This window comes from Toxotes jaculatrix, chromosome 6 (genome assembly GCF_017976425.1).
Source record: "Toxotes jaculatrix isolate fToxJac2 chromosome 6, fToxJac2.pri, whole genome shotgun sequence".
Taxonomy (NCBI): Eukaryota; Metazoa; Chordata; class Actinopteri; family Toxotidae; genus Toxotes; species Toxotes jaculatrix.
The window spans coordinates 15,755,587-15,772,847 of record NC_054399.1 but is presented as its reverse complement, the minus strand read 5'-3'; the positions used below and the strand labels follow the sequence as shown (position 1 = coordinate 15,772,847).

The 17,261-nt window shown below is 39.7% G+C and overlaps 2 protein-coding genes across 3 annotated transcripts in view; both read right to left on the bottom strand.

Annotated features, from left to right (window-relative positions):
* Positions 1 to 178: 178 nt before the first annotated feature.
* Positions 179 to 9,008, bottom strand: ctdspl3 (CTD (carboxy-terminal domain, RNA polymerase II, polypeptide A) small phosphatase like 3). The gene is made up of 11 exons (XM_041040265.1): positions 8,722 to 9,008; positions 6,910 to 7,033; positions 6,628 to 6,768; positions 6,010 to 6,124; positions 5,525 to 5,636; positions 4,790 to 4,876; positions 4,237 to 4,299; positions 3,792 to 3,871; positions 3,184 to 3,310; positions 2,595 to 2,690; positions 179 to 1,925 (listed from the first exon to the last, which is right to left on the bottom strand). The coding sequence occupies exons 1-11, from the start codon at positions 8,845 to 8,847 to the stop codon at positions 1,860 to 1,862; spliced, it is 1,137 nt and encodes a 378-aa protein (XP_040896199.1). The 5' UTR covers positions 8,848 to 9,008; the 3' UTR covers positions 179 to 1,859.
* Positions 9,009 to 10,148: 1,140 nt separating this feature from the next.
* The window catches only part of arid3a (AT rich interactive domain 3A (BRIGHT-like)), a 46,948-nt gene continuing 39,835 nt past the window's right edge, over positions 10,149 to 17,261 (bottom strand). For both annotated transcript variants that reach the window (XM_041039943.1, XM_041039944.1), the window contains exon 9: positions 10,149 to 17,140. In XM_041039943.1, coding sequence (XP_040895877.1) covers positions 16,989 to 17,140 — 152 coding nt within the window. In that variant the 3' untranslated portion in view covers positions 10,149 to 16,988. The remainder of the gene's footprint in view (positions 17,141 to 17,261) is intronic.

The window sequence follows — 17,261 nt, the reverse complement described above, 5'->3', positions numbered from 1 at the left end:
CATATGGAGCAAATAAAACCAGAGGAGCAGGAGGAGGAGGAGGAGGAGGAGGAGGCCCTTACTTTCAGTTTACCTTCAAATTCAACGTAAACAACCACATCACAAACACGCGTTTATCTAAACAGGACAGTAAACATTTACACTGAAACTAAACTGCAGTGCTCCTCTAATATTCATGCACAGGCTGATACTGTGTAGACTACTGTTGTGTAATGACTTTAAGTCATTTTACACACACACACACACACACACGTGTGGAAAATGGAGACAAAGTTGTGACACTTATTTTAGTTGAGTTTATTATTGATTTCCAGATGGATTTCCTTGCTCCAGTGAATATTTATCCCTCATTCCTTATTGGAAACTTTATTCTTCTTTAGCTTCTGAATGAAAGTCTCTAGCTTCACTTTTAGAAACAGCTGGAAGTGAACTGATCTCTCTGCATTTTACATGTAATTCGAGCCGAATCATAGGTTCTTTTCCAGGAAACGTCTTGGGACATTATTTGAAAATAAATTATTTACAGACCTGTAAACCAGTGTTATCCAGTTTCACAGAGTGATTCTGTCTTTTTACATTACATTATTCTTTTCAGAAGAGGTATAGTTCATATTTATGATTAAATACAAAGAATTAGTTCTGTGGAAAGTTTTCCTCAGCAACAAGTGAAACTTTCTCGTGTTTATGTTTGTGGTGAATCTGTCGTGCTATAGATGAGTTTATATCCCTGTATGGTGACAACAACCTTACATACTTTAAAGGAAAACGTTTAATGTGATGGCAATTGTGTGTGTAATCTTCCTACATTAACACACTGTTGCACTCTACCTCTTACTGCTTTAACACAACAGTGACTCCTCCGTATTTCCACAAATCTTTTCCATTTGCTCCTCTGAACTTTTGCTTTCCTGCTGCACAGGAAGTGATGAGCTTTGTTTTGGCAGCAGGAACTTTTTTTTTTTTTTTTTTTTTTTTTAAATTAAAAGGAACCTGCAGTTAACACCACACCACAGTCGTGACACCACAGAAATGGAGCTAAAACCCCTGAGAAGACGTCAAAAAAGATAAAAACATAACAAAAATCTGACTGTGATCCATCAGTCTGATAAAATACATCAACAGAAGGTATGTGTGGAATAAGTATAAATTCATGATTTTAACAGAGGATGACACAGACGTGAAGTTTCATTCTGCTGTATCATTGTTACCTCACTGACGATATTAACATCTGTCCACTTTAACATCCTCCTCCTCCCCCGTCTGATCTGCAGCAGCTTTCCTGACAAATCGCTCACTTCGCACACTTCACAACTCCAGCCTTAAACTTAATATCAGGTCACAGAGCTGAAACACAAAACACAGTCTGCTAAAAGTAAAGCAAGTGAAAGGACTGACGCTAAAAGTGCTTTTTGTCCCCATTTATTATCATAAGGATAATTTTATTGCATTAAAAAAAGCATATCTAAAACTTACAGTCATAACAGCAATATAATCAATAAATAAAAAATTTGGACTATAAACAATGTTTTTCATGTTTTGTCATGTAAATATACACAAACACTGGGTAGCAGTTTATTGCCCCGTGGAATGAGTCTTGGTGGGAAGAGGTTTAAGTGATGAACGACCAGCAGCATGTTTGGAATGCCGATCTGCCGTCCCTTTAAGTCATCAGGGAGAACGGAGGAGGGCGAGCAGGTCCACCACAACACAACAGGCTTTGGGTTAGCCAGTTCCAAATGTATTCTGCTTTTTTAGCCAAAGCAAAAAAAAAGAAAGCAAACATGAGCTGTAAAAGTCATGTTAAGCAGTTTAGGTGAGGGGTGGTGAGGGGTGGTGAGGGGTGGGGTGGGGGGGTCCTGTCAGTCCTCTGACAGCAGCCTGTGGAAGTGATCCTTCCTCTTCTTCAGCACCTCCCGAAAATCCTCCTGAAAAAACACAGCAGCAGATATTCGGATAGAACGATGAAACCGGGGGAGGAAAGACAGCGGGCAGATGCTGCCGCAGATAACCAGCTGTTTTATTCATAACTGAGTGTCCGGTAAAACTGTGAGAAACCGACCAGCTGCACTGTGACTGAAAATCCTCGGTTAAAAGCAGCCGACAAAAACAATCTGTTAACGCTTCAAACAATAATATCCAGACCGTGTTAAAACAGGTCCGACGTTACAGTAAAACACTCCTACAGATTAATGGATCAGTTCTAATACCACTAATACGTTCTTTTGATGCTTAAGTACAGTTTTAAGGATAAAATGATCCAACTTTTACTCCTCTGATTCTAATGTCCAAACTGAGCTGATATCAGGGCTGTCTTTCTCCCACATTTAAATTCTGTACGATTTCAACCCACAATTATTTTCATTATCAATTAATCTGCCGATTGCTTTTCCCCCAATCAATCATCTGGTTGGTACATACAAATTGCAATTAATTAGCTGATTAACCAACTAGTAAGTTGAATGAAACTTATTTGGTAACTATTTTGATAACTGAATCATTATTTTTTTATGTGAGGATTGGATGGTGGTTGGTGGGAGACTTAAAACACTGCAAACATGAAATAAACACATAAGCTGATGATATGACTGACGTACCGCTGCAGACAGTTTCTCCATGTAAGGGATGAGTTTCTGGAGTTCTCTGTCCTCGGACTCCCCGGACCAGCTCTTGATGGGGATCGTGTTCATCAGCTATGAAAACACCACAAACCTGAATCAATGAACTCTGTTTTCATTGTGCATTAGCGGCATGATACCATTGTTGGACAAACAATATGAGGTCTGAAGATATTTTCTATTCATTTTGTCAACAAATAACATAAAAAGACCAAAACCAAGTCGGAACTGATCCTGTTTACAAATACTGTCTGTATGTCCGAACTCTGATGTATTTTATTTATTTCATAGAGCTCTGCCATTATTCAGATATGATTAAAACACATCAAAGTCACCAAATGCAGCATTTAGTCCACACTGATTCTCAATAACCCTTTTTTTTTTTACATTTATGTCTTAAGCAAACCAGTGGGATCAATGCTGAGTGAAACCCACAGGGTACGAAGTTAGAAGGTGCTGAGAGACCGACTAACACATTGTTGTGGACTTTTCATAGGATTTGCTGATAATAACAAAACTCCAGAGTATCACAGTATTAGATCTAAAACCACAGCTCCATAGTCCTTACATGGTACGGGTATGTGTGTGGTGCGTTGTCCAGAACCACCGTCTTGGTGAGGTCCCTCCCCAGGATGCTGAGATCTTTGATGTAGTGACCGAGGACACAGGCGCAGTCGTCCTGATACAGACGATGTCTACAGGCAAAAATCAATAAAATGTTAAAAACATTTACACTGCAACAGCTGCAACACTTTGATGTAGAGGTGTGTGGCTCTGCCTCTGAGATGATACCATATATATCTACACACACAGCAAACTATAGATTTCGAGCAGGCTGCGCTTGTCAAGCAAAGTACCACCCGAGGCCAAATGGAAAACTAATTTATACCGTCCTCATCATATGACATGAACACATCTGAACTCACTGTAATTCACTCTGGATAACAGCCACTAAATCCCTCACACTGAGAGCGACTAAGTAACGCTCTGACCACAAACAAACCATCTGACACTCCTGAGCAGTTCCCTGAGGTCAGTCCTCTGGTCACAGACAGATCAGCAGCAGGCTAACACTCGCTGGCCGAGTCTGATAAACCTGACAGAGTGCACGCCGTCTCTGCGGTCACGCAAAGAGTTTATGAAACACAAGTGGAAGGAGGCGTCAGGAAGACATACCGAAACAGTTTTCTCTGCGGGTCCAGGATGTCCAGTATCTTCTCAGCGTACTCCTTCTTTGCACATGTGTAAACAAACAGCTGGAACAGAACACAAACAGCATCTGGAACCGATTCTACACAAACCAGAACTCAACAGGCATCAGGACACCATAAAAGCTACATATTGTTTAATTTATTTTTATATACAAAGACAAATAAGATGACACGGAATTAAATTGATTGAATTACATTAAATTGCAATTAAAATAAAGGGGGAGGTGAGTATCTGTCTCTAGAGATGGACAGTTTAGGTTCTGAAAACTTGGGGAGGATCTGTTCATCAGACAAACTTTCAATACTTTAAGTTTAACTTTGCAGAATGAACCTTTCAGTGGTGAATATCACTGAAAGCTAACAGACAACTGTACCAATAAATAATCAGACACTTGAATTTTATAGCATACCTCATAGATTTTTGCCATGGACTGTAGAAACTCTTTCGCGTGTGGTCGCAGAATCATGTGCACCTGTTGAGAACAAGGGAGGATGAAACAATAAATGAATAAGTAAATACATATCCTCCATTTTCTGTCTCAGTTCCTGGTGAATTATCTAAACCTGGCACAGTGTTTTAAATAACTGAGGCTTGTGTTGCTTTGTTATTTTTTTGTGGTATTAGGTAAAAAAACTTATCCTGGAATTTAGAAAATGGTCTTTTCTTCCACTTTACTGCAACCGTGGATTTTATTCCAGCTGATTACCGAATAAAATAAACGACAACCAGCCACAGTGTCCCCTGTTACTTATCGCTACTGTTGTTATAATTATTGTTTACTCTGATATTTCCCTCAGATCTCCTGCTTCCTGTCATCCCTCACTGAAGAGGACACAAACACACTAACAAACATACATTCTTCTATCAACTTCTCACTTTTTTCCACCATCTGCAATAAATTGTTCTGTGTGCTTAACCTTTAAAGACAGGTTTGTGGAGAGCAGCGTGTGGTGAGTGGTCACCTTGTACTGATGGTCCTGGAAAGACGTGTGGAAGGTGAACTCTGCGTCCTCGATCACGCTCAGAGAGCTGAACATCAGGGTCTCCTCCTGGAAGGACACACAGCAATCTGATTTAGGGTGTTTTCATTTTTAGAGATTGGTTCTTCATTTTGAGTATGCTACGGCCACCCTACAAGGAGGTTAGACTCCCTCCTTGTAGGGTGGATGTCAGCTGAGGAGGGTGTCTAACCCTCCTTGTAGGGTTTTGATGTGTATGGCGATACCTGGTACTACCTGAAACCATACAACTGACTTCATTTGAAAAGAATCCACACGCCATTTTGCCCTCAGAGTTTGCCTCATGATGGGTTGTTTGCATCATTTATTAACACTCATTGCAAATAAATAACTTTATTTTACCAAACACACCTGGTTTTCCTCTAACAAGCTAGTTTCACTCTACATCCAACACATGCTGTCCTGCTCATCAAAAGATGAATCAATTTCTCATTCATACCAGCAACACCTGTTTTTTTTTAAGTTCAAGTATTTTAGACATGTTATTAGGCATTGTCCATTCAAAAGGTATCTGAAACTCCAGTACACCAATCAAGTCCATGAAACATGGTTAAAAGATCAGGAAAAATTAGATAATAAGTTATGATTCATTTGTCAAAGTTCAAGTTTAGATTTTCATGTATCTGAATTGTTGTGCCCATGTAATGAGAGAGGGAAGCCACAGAGGTGTAAACTCACCAGATCAACCACCAGTGTGGCCTCTGGAGTGCTCCTCGTCTTGGGGGGAATATCTCTGAGCCGGGGTTGGGAATGCTGAGACCGTGACGGTATGTTCTTGATGAACGTAAATCTGGAAAAGAAAGTAATATGTAAAAACAGTAAAAACAGGGAAGTGGTGACGAGCTCTGGCTCTGCAGAAATAAAAAAGGGAAACACTCAAGTATAAATAAGTAAATAAATAAATAAAGTTTTTATTTTAAGTAGTAGGTCTCTGTTAATCTTGAGTTACCTTGAATATCTTTGATCATGAAAAACCAACAAACAACAACAAAAAAATGAGAATGCTCCACTGTGATGTTACTGACTTTATTTTTCCAGAGGTGGAAAACAACCTCTCGTCTGCCACGGTAAACCCAGTGAAACCCATCGTTAACCATCAATCTTTAGAATCTGTTGATTCAGAACTGCTGAAGTTACAGTAACAGTAGAAGGCATGTACTCACGGACTGAAGACGTCATCATCCTCGTCTCCAGCCAGAAGGTCAATGGAGCCATAACCAAATACACCTTGTTCTGGGCTCATCAACACATTGTGTCCAGTACCTGCACACTTCATATCTGGACAGAAAAAGAAAATCAACACATACAAACTGTAAGCAACACAATTCTGTTAATCTCAGGGTGAACGTGGAAGCCTAATATTTTAGGGCCCAGTCATTCAATGAGATTTCCATGCTTCAGAACATGAATCCAGCAGACGTTTGCTTTATTGCCAACCTTGTTTCTGACTTTTTCAGAAGGGAATGGCAAGGACTCAAACAGGCTGTTGTAAAAAGGACAGTGAGTGGGAGGTTACCACAAGTCACCAGAACGATGTTGGTATGTTAATGTTGTGGCTGGTGAGTGAGTTTCCTCCTCCAGTCACTTTCAACATAAAGAACACAAGCTTAAAAGGGACTGGACAATTCTCATGGGGGATGAAAGAGCTGTTTAACTGTCAGGTGCTTTTCTAATGTTGCAGAACAGAAAAACGGTTGATGATGACAACTTTGTCTTTTTGGGGTCTCGTATTTGTTATTCCAGATTGTTTAAAGTCCTTCAGTAACAGCAGCTGTACTCACTCTCTTTGCTGGGTGTGAGGAAACGCACGATGGGTGAGTAGATGTTTCTGGCTGTTGAGTTGCAAGGAGATACTGCGTTGGTCTCTGACAGTATGCGCTCATGGCGCATGATAGGCCTGATCGGAGTCTTGAAGGCCAGATCTAGACCACAAGGAGACAATCAAGTAAGAAAACACAGAAACAAGAGCAGGAAACAGTGTAAGGAATTCAGATTCAGAAAAACAAGGTTCAATTAAAAGAAAAAAAATGTCCTTGAGAATAAGTCGAGGCTGCTAAACGTGCCTGTTTCTCTGTCCTCAACAGCGATAGCTCTTTTCCTTGCCCGGCCGCGAGGCAGCGGTCGCCGAGTCATTGTGGGAACATCATCATCTGAATGGTGGGAGTCTTTATCCAAAGTCTCCTCAACCTACAGGGTTAAAAAAAAATAGCCCATCAAGTTCTGGTTTTCATGTCCCCTGTTGAGGTATAATTTAAATCATGTCCAGGTCTGGTTTCAAAGTCTGACGTCAAACTGATGAAAACTGCGAAAAGTGTGATTGTTTTTAGACCAAAATACCAAACACCACCACAAATGTTGCCCTTAAGAGGTCTTTTATCCAGGATAGCAACAACCAATGAAGTCATACTATTTCAGTACAGCTGCGGGAATGGTCGGCATAACTCACAATACAACACTCTGACCATTCAGGAAATTCTCAAAGAAAGTCATCTATATCCAAATAACTGTGCAACTTAAGAGGAAAACATTAACCTAAAATACCAAAAAATAACCTTTAAACCAGCAGGGACTCTATACTTACTCACAACCTCAATATATGTTGTTTACACTGCAGAGACGGATACAAGATTAAGTTGTGTCTCAGTCAAATATTATATGCATTTGATGTATTATACTTTCTCTCCCAACTCTGTAAAGGTCACACTAAAGGGAAATAATATGTGTGTACCATAAATCAATCTACCATGGAGAGCGAGTATACATTGCTCCCCTCCCCAGTTTGCGTTCCATGTGTCCTAGTGGCCTACTTTTACTGGGACCCTCTCTCACATGCAACTGGTCTGTTTAATCCTTTGTCAGACACCACGTCACAGCGCTGTATACTCACAGGCCCGTACAGGGATGCAGCCCTAAGCACTGGAAGCTTAAAAGACTTAAAGCATTCATTGACAGTTTCATCTGTGAGGCTATATTATACATACACTCATTCACAAGGAAGTTTGAAGAGTCTGAAGAAAAACTGAACATCTAGAAGGTGAATTTTAAAACGTATGCAAGCTGCATTAGTTTTGAGCTTACTGTACCTATTAAACTAGCAGCTGTGTGTATCTTACTTTTATTATTGTTTTTATTTAATGGCAAAATAGGTCCAGAACAACTGTACAAACATACAGGTGCATACAGAGTAACATAGAAAGGTGCAAATTATGATAAAATGAGAAGTTAAGAATGATTGTGAAGATAAACATACAAAAACGAGTACGTATAACAGTTAAAGTTACACTGACCAAACAAAGCCCAGAGGGACACACATAAACAAGTAATCACAATAACAAAACAGACATTGGACGGAAAGAGGAAGTCAGCATTAGCTATTTGCGCTCAGTAGTTTTGTGTCTTTATTATTTTTAAGCAATTTAACATTAGTGAGGAGACTATTTGAGGCAAGAAATGAGGAATGACTGGTGCATCTTTCAGTACTCTGTGCTGGTGGTAACTGTGTGTTTCCCCCTTCTCGTTATATTTAACTGAAATACATATGAGCAGTTTCGGGTGCTCGTAAAACAAGGCTTTACTTGAATAACTGGGGAGAAAACAGGAGCAGCCACTGGAGCAGACCAGGGATGAAAAGACACCTATCGTCCAGCTGCTGCTTCATCACAACAACAGTGAGCTAACGCGACTAGCAACTAGAACTGTTTTGTTATGGGAACACTGGCTAACCAACGTCCGGCTAACTAGCATCACAACAGATACGACTTCCTATAGTCCCGAATCTGCGACTAACACGATGAGGACTGTTGTATCTAACATTTACGAGGCTATGACTAGCTTACTAACAAAGAAAATAATCGCAGCAAACAGTAATTAGTTACCTTGGTTTGAAGCGGGCTTTCGGTCACCGATGGGCGCCTTCGTCTGGGTGTCGCTCTTGACCGGCGGTGGTTGCTCTTCGGAGTCTCCGAACAAGGTGCAACCGTTCTTTGAGACCTGAGTCTCATTTTTCTTCTTCATAAAGGACCTGTAAACATCTAAACACTAACTCTTCCAGGGTATGCTAGTGGCTTTGAGACAGATGCTTTTCTTTTTTTTTTTGCCTTTACCTTTTGTTTTGTTAACCCCCACCAGACTGACTGCGTTCAGCAGTTGACTGAGAGTCGGCGTAGCTCCGCCCGCCCCGCTCATCCCGCCCCACGCGGCTCCGTGTCCTCTCGAATCGCTCTGTGTGTTTAAATCTGCCGGGTGCGATAGGTTCACCACTGCGGACACTGCTATTGGGCGGTGCTTCAGAAAACACCAGCCTCAACGTGAGTCGCGAGTCACGTTGCAGGGGTAAAGACCGAGGTAATGATTATGTATGAGGGTAGAGTGCTTTATTCTAAAACAACACAGAAACATTATTTTAAATGCCTTTCCCCCTCAAAACCACTTAAAAAAAAAAATTATTGAAATTATTTTAAATTCAAAAATATGATAAGATAACGTCAGGATAAATACCCGTACTGGATAAAAACTAGGTCAAAAGAAAAAAATATTCTAGAGCAACACACACCTTGTTTTAAATGCCATTTTTTCGCAAAACCTTTTTGAATTCAAATACATGCTAAACTATGATGAGCTTATAAAACATGATTTGTCCCAGATGAAAAGACTCAACAGCAAAGTTAAATTAGCTCCACCTCCACCATCTACAACAATAAAAAGCTGCTCACTAATAATAATTACTTAATATCACAGTAATATTAACATAGACGTGAAAACGAGACATTTTTCACATAAGACTTCTTCAAATTTATTTACTAAAACATGTCCCACCGTACTTTTTGGTTTAAGTGAGAATGTATGTATGTATGTATGTAGGCTACTAATATACAATATATGACTACTGTGATTAGTTCAAATCTATTAGTCTCTTCCCTTTGTTTGTGATTCTATTTAATCATGCTTCACTTTAAAATTATGTATTGATATATGGTTTCGTACATTTCATTTTACTTTACTTCACCACATTAATTTACTCTGTATCAGTACTCCTTTCCAGGGAGTTCGAAATACACATGTACAAAACAAGCAATAAATAAGGAAATTACAACTGAGTTAGTATTGTAGTACTAGTAGTTAGTAAAATACATATTTGGTTGCTAACCCCTCATTATGCAGGTTTTACTCCTGTTAACTAAAACACATTTTAATTAGATGAGCTAACCAATTAAAAAGGAAGAGATGTGCAGTGTTTTAAATGTAGTGATTAACAGGTTTGCTAACTTGTCTTAGGATACATAAAAAGCATCCGAAGCTCTGCTGACGTTTAAGAAAGGTGGTATTTTATTAATTTCAGACTCAAAATAAAAGTATTCACACAAACACATATTGAGTAAATAGGCAAGAACAGCTCTTCACCCTTCAAAAACAAAAAGAAAAAAAAACAACAAACAAAAAGAAAACAGTTGCATTTGCCCACCACCACTTCACTGTTACCGTGGTTACTGGGAGACAACCCATTCATCAAAAAAGTAATCATTTATAGAAAAAGGAGGAATAAGCGCACATTAATAGAACACACTGAAAACAACTTGCAGTACTAACAGTGGTACTAGAAGCAGTACTTGTTGTAGTACTAGTAGTATTTAGCTGTTGAGCTGGAGGTTCCCTGTTGTTGGTGCTCAAATAAACAGCAGAAGCGTTACGACCTTGTAACACAGAAAGATGCAGAGAGCCAGAGAGAATGCCACCTCAGAGTCCAACATGAACCTTTTAGTTCACCAACCAGGGTGAAAAAATATCTGCTGAGGATATTCATTTATATATCCAGCCAATATAATTTTATAAATACTCCACAATTTTTTGTTTTCAGTACAAACTCATGTGTATTATGTGTAGGAAATGTGTTCATATCTAAACTCAGAAACTATATTGGCATGTTACAATTCATTTCAGACCCTGGTGTCAGCCCTCACGCCCTCTTTGTGTGCCCACTACACGGTAACTTCAGCCCTCACTGGGTTAAATGCATCAAACTGGAGGTAGAGGTAGATTTTCCTGAGAAGAAGTTGTAAGAGACAAGAGACAGAGCCTTGTTTCAGTTCTGAAGTTGACGCAAAGACACGTGAAGTCCCACACACACACACACACACATCACATCACGTGCCTCCCTAAAATAATCACATTATCATTATCGCTATATTAATAAATCAAATCTAAATGTAATCTCTGTGTGCTGGGGTTGCTACAGCATTTCCAAAAAAAAAGCAAAGAAAGAGCAAAAAAAAAAAACAAAACAATATAAACATGATATAATCCAGAGCCCTAAAAGCCACATTTCAGAAATAATCTATTTAATGAATCTTAGTAATACAGGTTAATTCATACAACAATTGTCACAGCAGAAGGCATCTTGTTATTTTCTCATCATCATTTTCCCTTCTCCACAGTCCACCTGATGGAGGTAAAGTCAGTGGTGAAGTCCAGTCAAAAGCCCTCGAACCCACATGCTCCTTAACCCGTAAATGTTCTGGTAAAATTTCCATATCGGCTGCATGTGGGAAAAGGAATGGGGAATTCATTTTCCACGCAAGACACCCTGGACCTGGTAAGTTTTCAAGAGGTTATTTTAGCTACAGCTCTGGTGAGAGTAAAAGCAGCAATATTTCAAGATAAAAACGCCTGAAAGTTATGACGTTCTTATGTTATGACATTTTGACAGACAGGGTTTGGCGCTGATCAAAAGCTCAGACATCTGAGATTTGGGAGTTGACTCCTGAGCAATGATACATTTACTACTTATACTGTCGGGAAATCAAACCCCAAGACCAACAGAATGCATGAAGAAAATTAGTCCAGCTAAGCCATTGTTCCGATCTGTACAACAGCACGTGAATGCATCAAACAAGCAGACTTTTGAAATCAATCCAAGCTTTTAACTGCATTACCACACAACACTAATGTAACTTTGACAAAGAAAAATAAAGCCAAGAACTGCAGGTACAAAGTCTTGAGTGAGTATTGTCTATACACTAATGATGAAAACCACCTGCAGGTTCCACGAGAGAAAGCAGCTACAGACCTACAGATACACAGATGCAGAAAGACAGACAAAACAGGATGTTTGATTATTAATTGTCCACTGATTTGTGAAATAAATCTTTGTTTAAATACTCTGAAGAGCTGCAGACTCAACTGATTATTTAAGTGTTCTGTGATGATCTAAATGCCACTTCACCTCAACGAGAAGAAAACTCTGGAAACACTGGAAGGAAATGAAGCTATGAACACTGAAAATCTGTGATTTTTAAATGGTCATACTGAAGGACTTTGAGTCTGTGCAGCCTTCAACCAAATCCCTAACTTTTTCCATCTAGGAAATCTCAACTGATTGTGTGTCATAACAAAAACTTCCACTGAGGGGAGCTCTCACTACAGGGGTTGCAGCCTCTCAACCATACTGACATCTATCAATCCCCTTACGTTGCTAAAATGGTTATCAGTTAAAGGTGTGCGTCACATTTTAGCTGATATCTGATTGTCTGTGGTCTGTACAGTCTCTTTCATTGTCAACCCGAACTCATCACCAACATTTTGATTGGTTTTCCTGCATGAACGTAGCCTTTAACAGGATTCTCTGTTGTGGCTGAAGCAAAGACATCTGCCAGAGCTTTTAGTCTCTGAGGTAGAAAAGGGGCCTGATTGTGGCTGAAGGGATGTCAAAGTGTTTGGAGGTATACTGTGTTGCAATAACGTCTCCTGATTGTCGCTACCACGCAATTAAAAACATGCCAGCCTTCTGTGAAGATGCTGCCATATACAGAGAGAGAGAGAGAGAGAGAGAGAGAGAGAGAGAGAGAGAGAGAGCTGCAGTACCTCCACTTTTCAAATGCAAATATCTTGCAGAACCGGTCCAGTGAATGGGGGCAGGTGCTTGAGTGTTGCCTCAGGGGCCTAAGGGTCACAGGGTCAAATCTGAAGAAGCAATGTTGATCCTTTAGATCAGGATTGATTGAATTTTGCTTCCTCCAGCAGCCCCCCCAAACCAAAGCTTTCAGCCACAGCATGTCTCTATTTGATTGTCAGCCATTACCAGAAACATCTGCTTCTCAAGAAGCGACAGAGACATGGAGACAAATTCAGGGCTTTCTGTGCCACTGCACATGAGTGAATACATCCTTTTACATCGTAACATAAAATATACAGACACTTTTGCTTAAACGGAAGAATCGAGGAGAAAGTTGATTAAAATCTAAATTAGCTTAAAATGAATAACACAGAGGGCAACATTAGTATCTAAATTTTTTTTTTTAAGGTTTCATGTATGGTCTGTGAATAATGAGCATCAAAGGCTCATATACTTTTTACACAGGTTGGCTCAGAACCTCAAAGGCTTCTCCCTCTGCTTCATTGTTTCTCCTTCTACTTCACTGCCTAATGCTTAATAATTAACAACTGTCATCAAATCCAAACCAGGCTAGTCATACAGACTGATAAATCAGCATAAATCTAACACAATAAAATTTTTAAGTGGTTTAAAGAAAATTGTTGCCAAAACCATAAAACCCAAACTGAAGTAAGAAAAAGATTTAAATTTCACTCATATTTCAAGATGTAGCTACATTCCATAATGCTTTGGATAAATGTGTCTATCAAATGCAAAGAAGAGAGATTAGCCTTAATGTGGTCTGTACTGACTCATGTCAATTGTCCACAATGAGGCAGCAGCCAGAGGGCACGGGTCTGTTTAACATTAGCAACATTTTTCCGTGAAGAAAGCTACGGACTTCCTCTGAAACGGATCTACACTGAGAGCCTGATCAATATTTCAAACGGGTTTGTGAATCTTGACATCAGGCTACATCGTACTGACTTCACAGCCACGCTGCAGGGCAACAGCTGCAAAACAACGAGCAATTTGACTACATCTGTCTGGCCTGTATCTGTAAATGGATTTCTCCACTGTTGCGAAGCAAGTTGTTTGCAAATTAAAAAAAGGAACCTGGTTTTGTATTATCTCCCTCCTATGTAAGGCTGCTGATAGAATCTTGCACAAACTAGAGTTTCAGTTCTGCAAATGGTTCTCAGACATAAAAACAATTTCATTGGTTAAATTAAACCTCTGTGGTCAGAGCCAGTTTTTAAGCGCTAGACTGATACCCAGCGACAAAATACAGATGTAGGAGAGCGGGAAACTTTTATCTTGGGTTGTTGTTTTGCATAGATAGACAAAACTAGTTTTAGTTGTCTAGCTAGCCTGCTGATTTTCCATTCATTAGTATTCGCTCTAACCCTGTTGTATGAAACACACTGATGCAAAGCAAATGAAACCAGACTCAGTGCTGACCTGTTACAGAGTTACAACAGCAGCAGAGTAATGTGGTGCTTCTACCTCCCATCGCTTGGCAAAGCATAATTACGTTTTTCTGACTCTGATTATTGGTTATTTTAGCTGACAGGTGGTAGAACTATAAAACCTCACACACAAATACAACAACTGCAGGTCTGCAGGTCAAAACTGCTGCCGCTGCTACATTTCTCGCCTATAGGTGGTGCAGGTTGGCATGCATTAAACTGGTCTGGGCAAGTGACTAGTCACAAACTAGTTTATTTTAGGTTCTTTGCAGCTAAAACAAATACATGATGATCCCTATTCCGTGTTTCACCAGAGTTCCTCTTTTGACACTTAGGTAAACTGTGGTTCTCTGTCTCATTAAGATTTAACTCAACCAATGAAATCCTGTTTCTGTCCCTGAAAAACATTTTTAAAACTAGCAACTAAAGCTCTAATTTTCTTTTCTGGGGAGAAATAAAACAAGTTCTCTTCTCGATCTTACAAAACTTAAAGAACAGCGTTTGATGATTGTGTTTTTGAATGGGAGTTGATGTATTTTCCAAAGCTGACCAGTGTTTGTGTAGCAGCTGGTGGTGACTTCCCACAGAGAAGCAAGTCCAGAATCAAAGCCACGACAGCCATGTGGTGATATTTGACTGGAACAGTAAAAACTGATTAGACGGAGGTACTGCTCACTCTCTGGTCATCTCATGCTGTGTTAAGGCCTAAGAACAGAACCCACATACAAAGCCTGATTTACTTCTTAATGTCAGTAGAAATGAGGCCACTTTGCGTAGGGGCGGGTGGGGAGGGGGTTGAGTAACAATCTTTGAACAGCCAACAGTCCAGAGAGGTAACACAGGTTAAAGTTCAAAAAGCTGAATGATTGATCTACTTCAAAATGCAGAGACACAACTACTTATGGGGTGACATGGTGTCTCCGCTGTGGAAGATTTAACCTTTAAGTCCAACTGCTGTGAGTGTGCAAACACTAAGACACAGGCAAGCGCTTAGCCGCAGCAATGATTACCTCTCATATTATCAAAAGCCTGTTAAGCAACATCGAAAAACAGTCAGAGGATCACAAGACATTCTCTGTATTATCCTTGATAGATCGTCACAGCACAGGATAAGAAGCACTTGGATCAGAATAAGCACTAAGTCATGCAAAAACACAAAGCCGAAACAAAAAATAAAAGCATCTGTAATCTATGATACAAGCAAAAAACAACAAAAAAGGTCAGATATGAGCTGAAATAACTGTCAGGATAAGTTTCTTCTGAAGTTTAGATTGTGTCCCCTGACACCTGATTGTCCATGTGTCTCCACAACAAGCAGACACTCGACTCCTGTAAATTTAAGACTGGAAACTGGAGTTTTTCTGTTTGCTGAAGGGCTTTTGTCTATAAATACATGCATGTATCTAACCTTAAGACAATCACTCCACTAGAAGGCCAAATCATTAAAAAAAGCTAAAAACTGATCTTTCTGCAGGGAAAGATGCTGAAAAGCATTGCTCCGTCAAGAGTAATAAAAGACTGCGGGGTACTGTACAAAGCGATGAGCAGACGGACACCTGAGACCAGTGGAAAACGTGTTATTCACATAAAATCTGAACCCCAAACAGCAACAGGAACAGTCGGTGTGGATGCTGCTGAGGCTCAGAAAGTCCAGCGTGTTGAGGTGCAGCGAAAGGCTTTAGCTCATTTTCACACCTGCACAATTGACCTTACTCGCACAAACAGCCATTTTGAACAGTAAGCTTTACGGTCTACCTGCATGTTTGGCATAGATATGTATTGAACTGGCCTTATGTCAACAAACAGGTGAGGGTTTTAGAAAGCCAGCTGTCTCAGGAAGAGCAACCACAACAACTGCTTGAATTCAGCAGGGATGTCAGCAACGAAGCATTCTCGCTAACTAGCTACTACCTAGACTCTGGTAGCAATCAGTAATGGACCAAATACATTAAAAAGTCAACCGATATCCTTGCAGATTCTTGAGATCCAGCTAATTTCAAATTTGCGTTTCACTGGAGTATCTGTGGCATAGATATGATGTGTATCTCGGTACACAACGGGAGTGCAGACCTGCACCAGACTCGCTCTTCCACATAGAGACCCAAACTGGCTGTCATATGAATAAGGTTAAAAGGTTTTACATAAAATGAGGTCACAACGGTACATTGTTATATGCCCTGAAGAAACAACATATACCTTTAAAGCTTTTCTGATTAAAAATAGAGGATATTCATATTTTCTTTTTCTTTTTTTTTATAGAATTCTAAATATATAGATTGCTTTCCTGCAGTGAGAGGATTGTTAAAGATTTAAATGATAAACACAATAGAGGATAACAATAATTATAATAATGACAATGAAAAGTTAAAATAAAATAAAAAAAAAATCTCTCCCCTAGAGGATAAAACATCGCTGTCAGTCAGTAGCTGTGTTTGTGTGTGTAAACAGTGCATTGCCCTTCCTAGTTAAAACCTTCTCTTTTGTTCTCCAATAATCTGTACATTTATGCAGAAATAAATAATTCACAGGTTGTGCATACATATTTGTTTAGCATATACTGACTCTCAGTTGGGATATTTTTTTTTTCCAAAATTATTTTGGCTGTGAAGAACAAAAGAGGTGGATGTGTGAGAGAAAACCTGAGATAGTGTACTTCAAGTGATCTGAGTTTCAGTCTGTGTTGTCCTGTATGGTTTACGGTTCTTCTCTTTTTGGCATAGATGACGTAGAAAATGAGGTTGATTTTTGGCTTTACTTAGCGTGGTAATTAAAAAAATAATAATAAAGGGGAAAGGCTGGGGGTTTGTTAAGACAATGGGTTGCTGGAGGTTGAGGTTGAGGTAGGTGTGTTCTGCTGCTGCTGAGGGGCAACACGGCCGCTGACCGCCTTGTTGGAGACGGACAATCCAGACGCACCAGATGAGGCCGACCCTGCTGCTGCCTGAGCAAAAAGAACGCCTGGACAGGAAAGGACACAAGGAACACAAAAATTAAAGTTAGAGTACCAAGTATTACTGTTTAATGTAATCACTATATGAAAATGAAACTTAAAGGAACAGAGCAACATTTTAGGAAATAC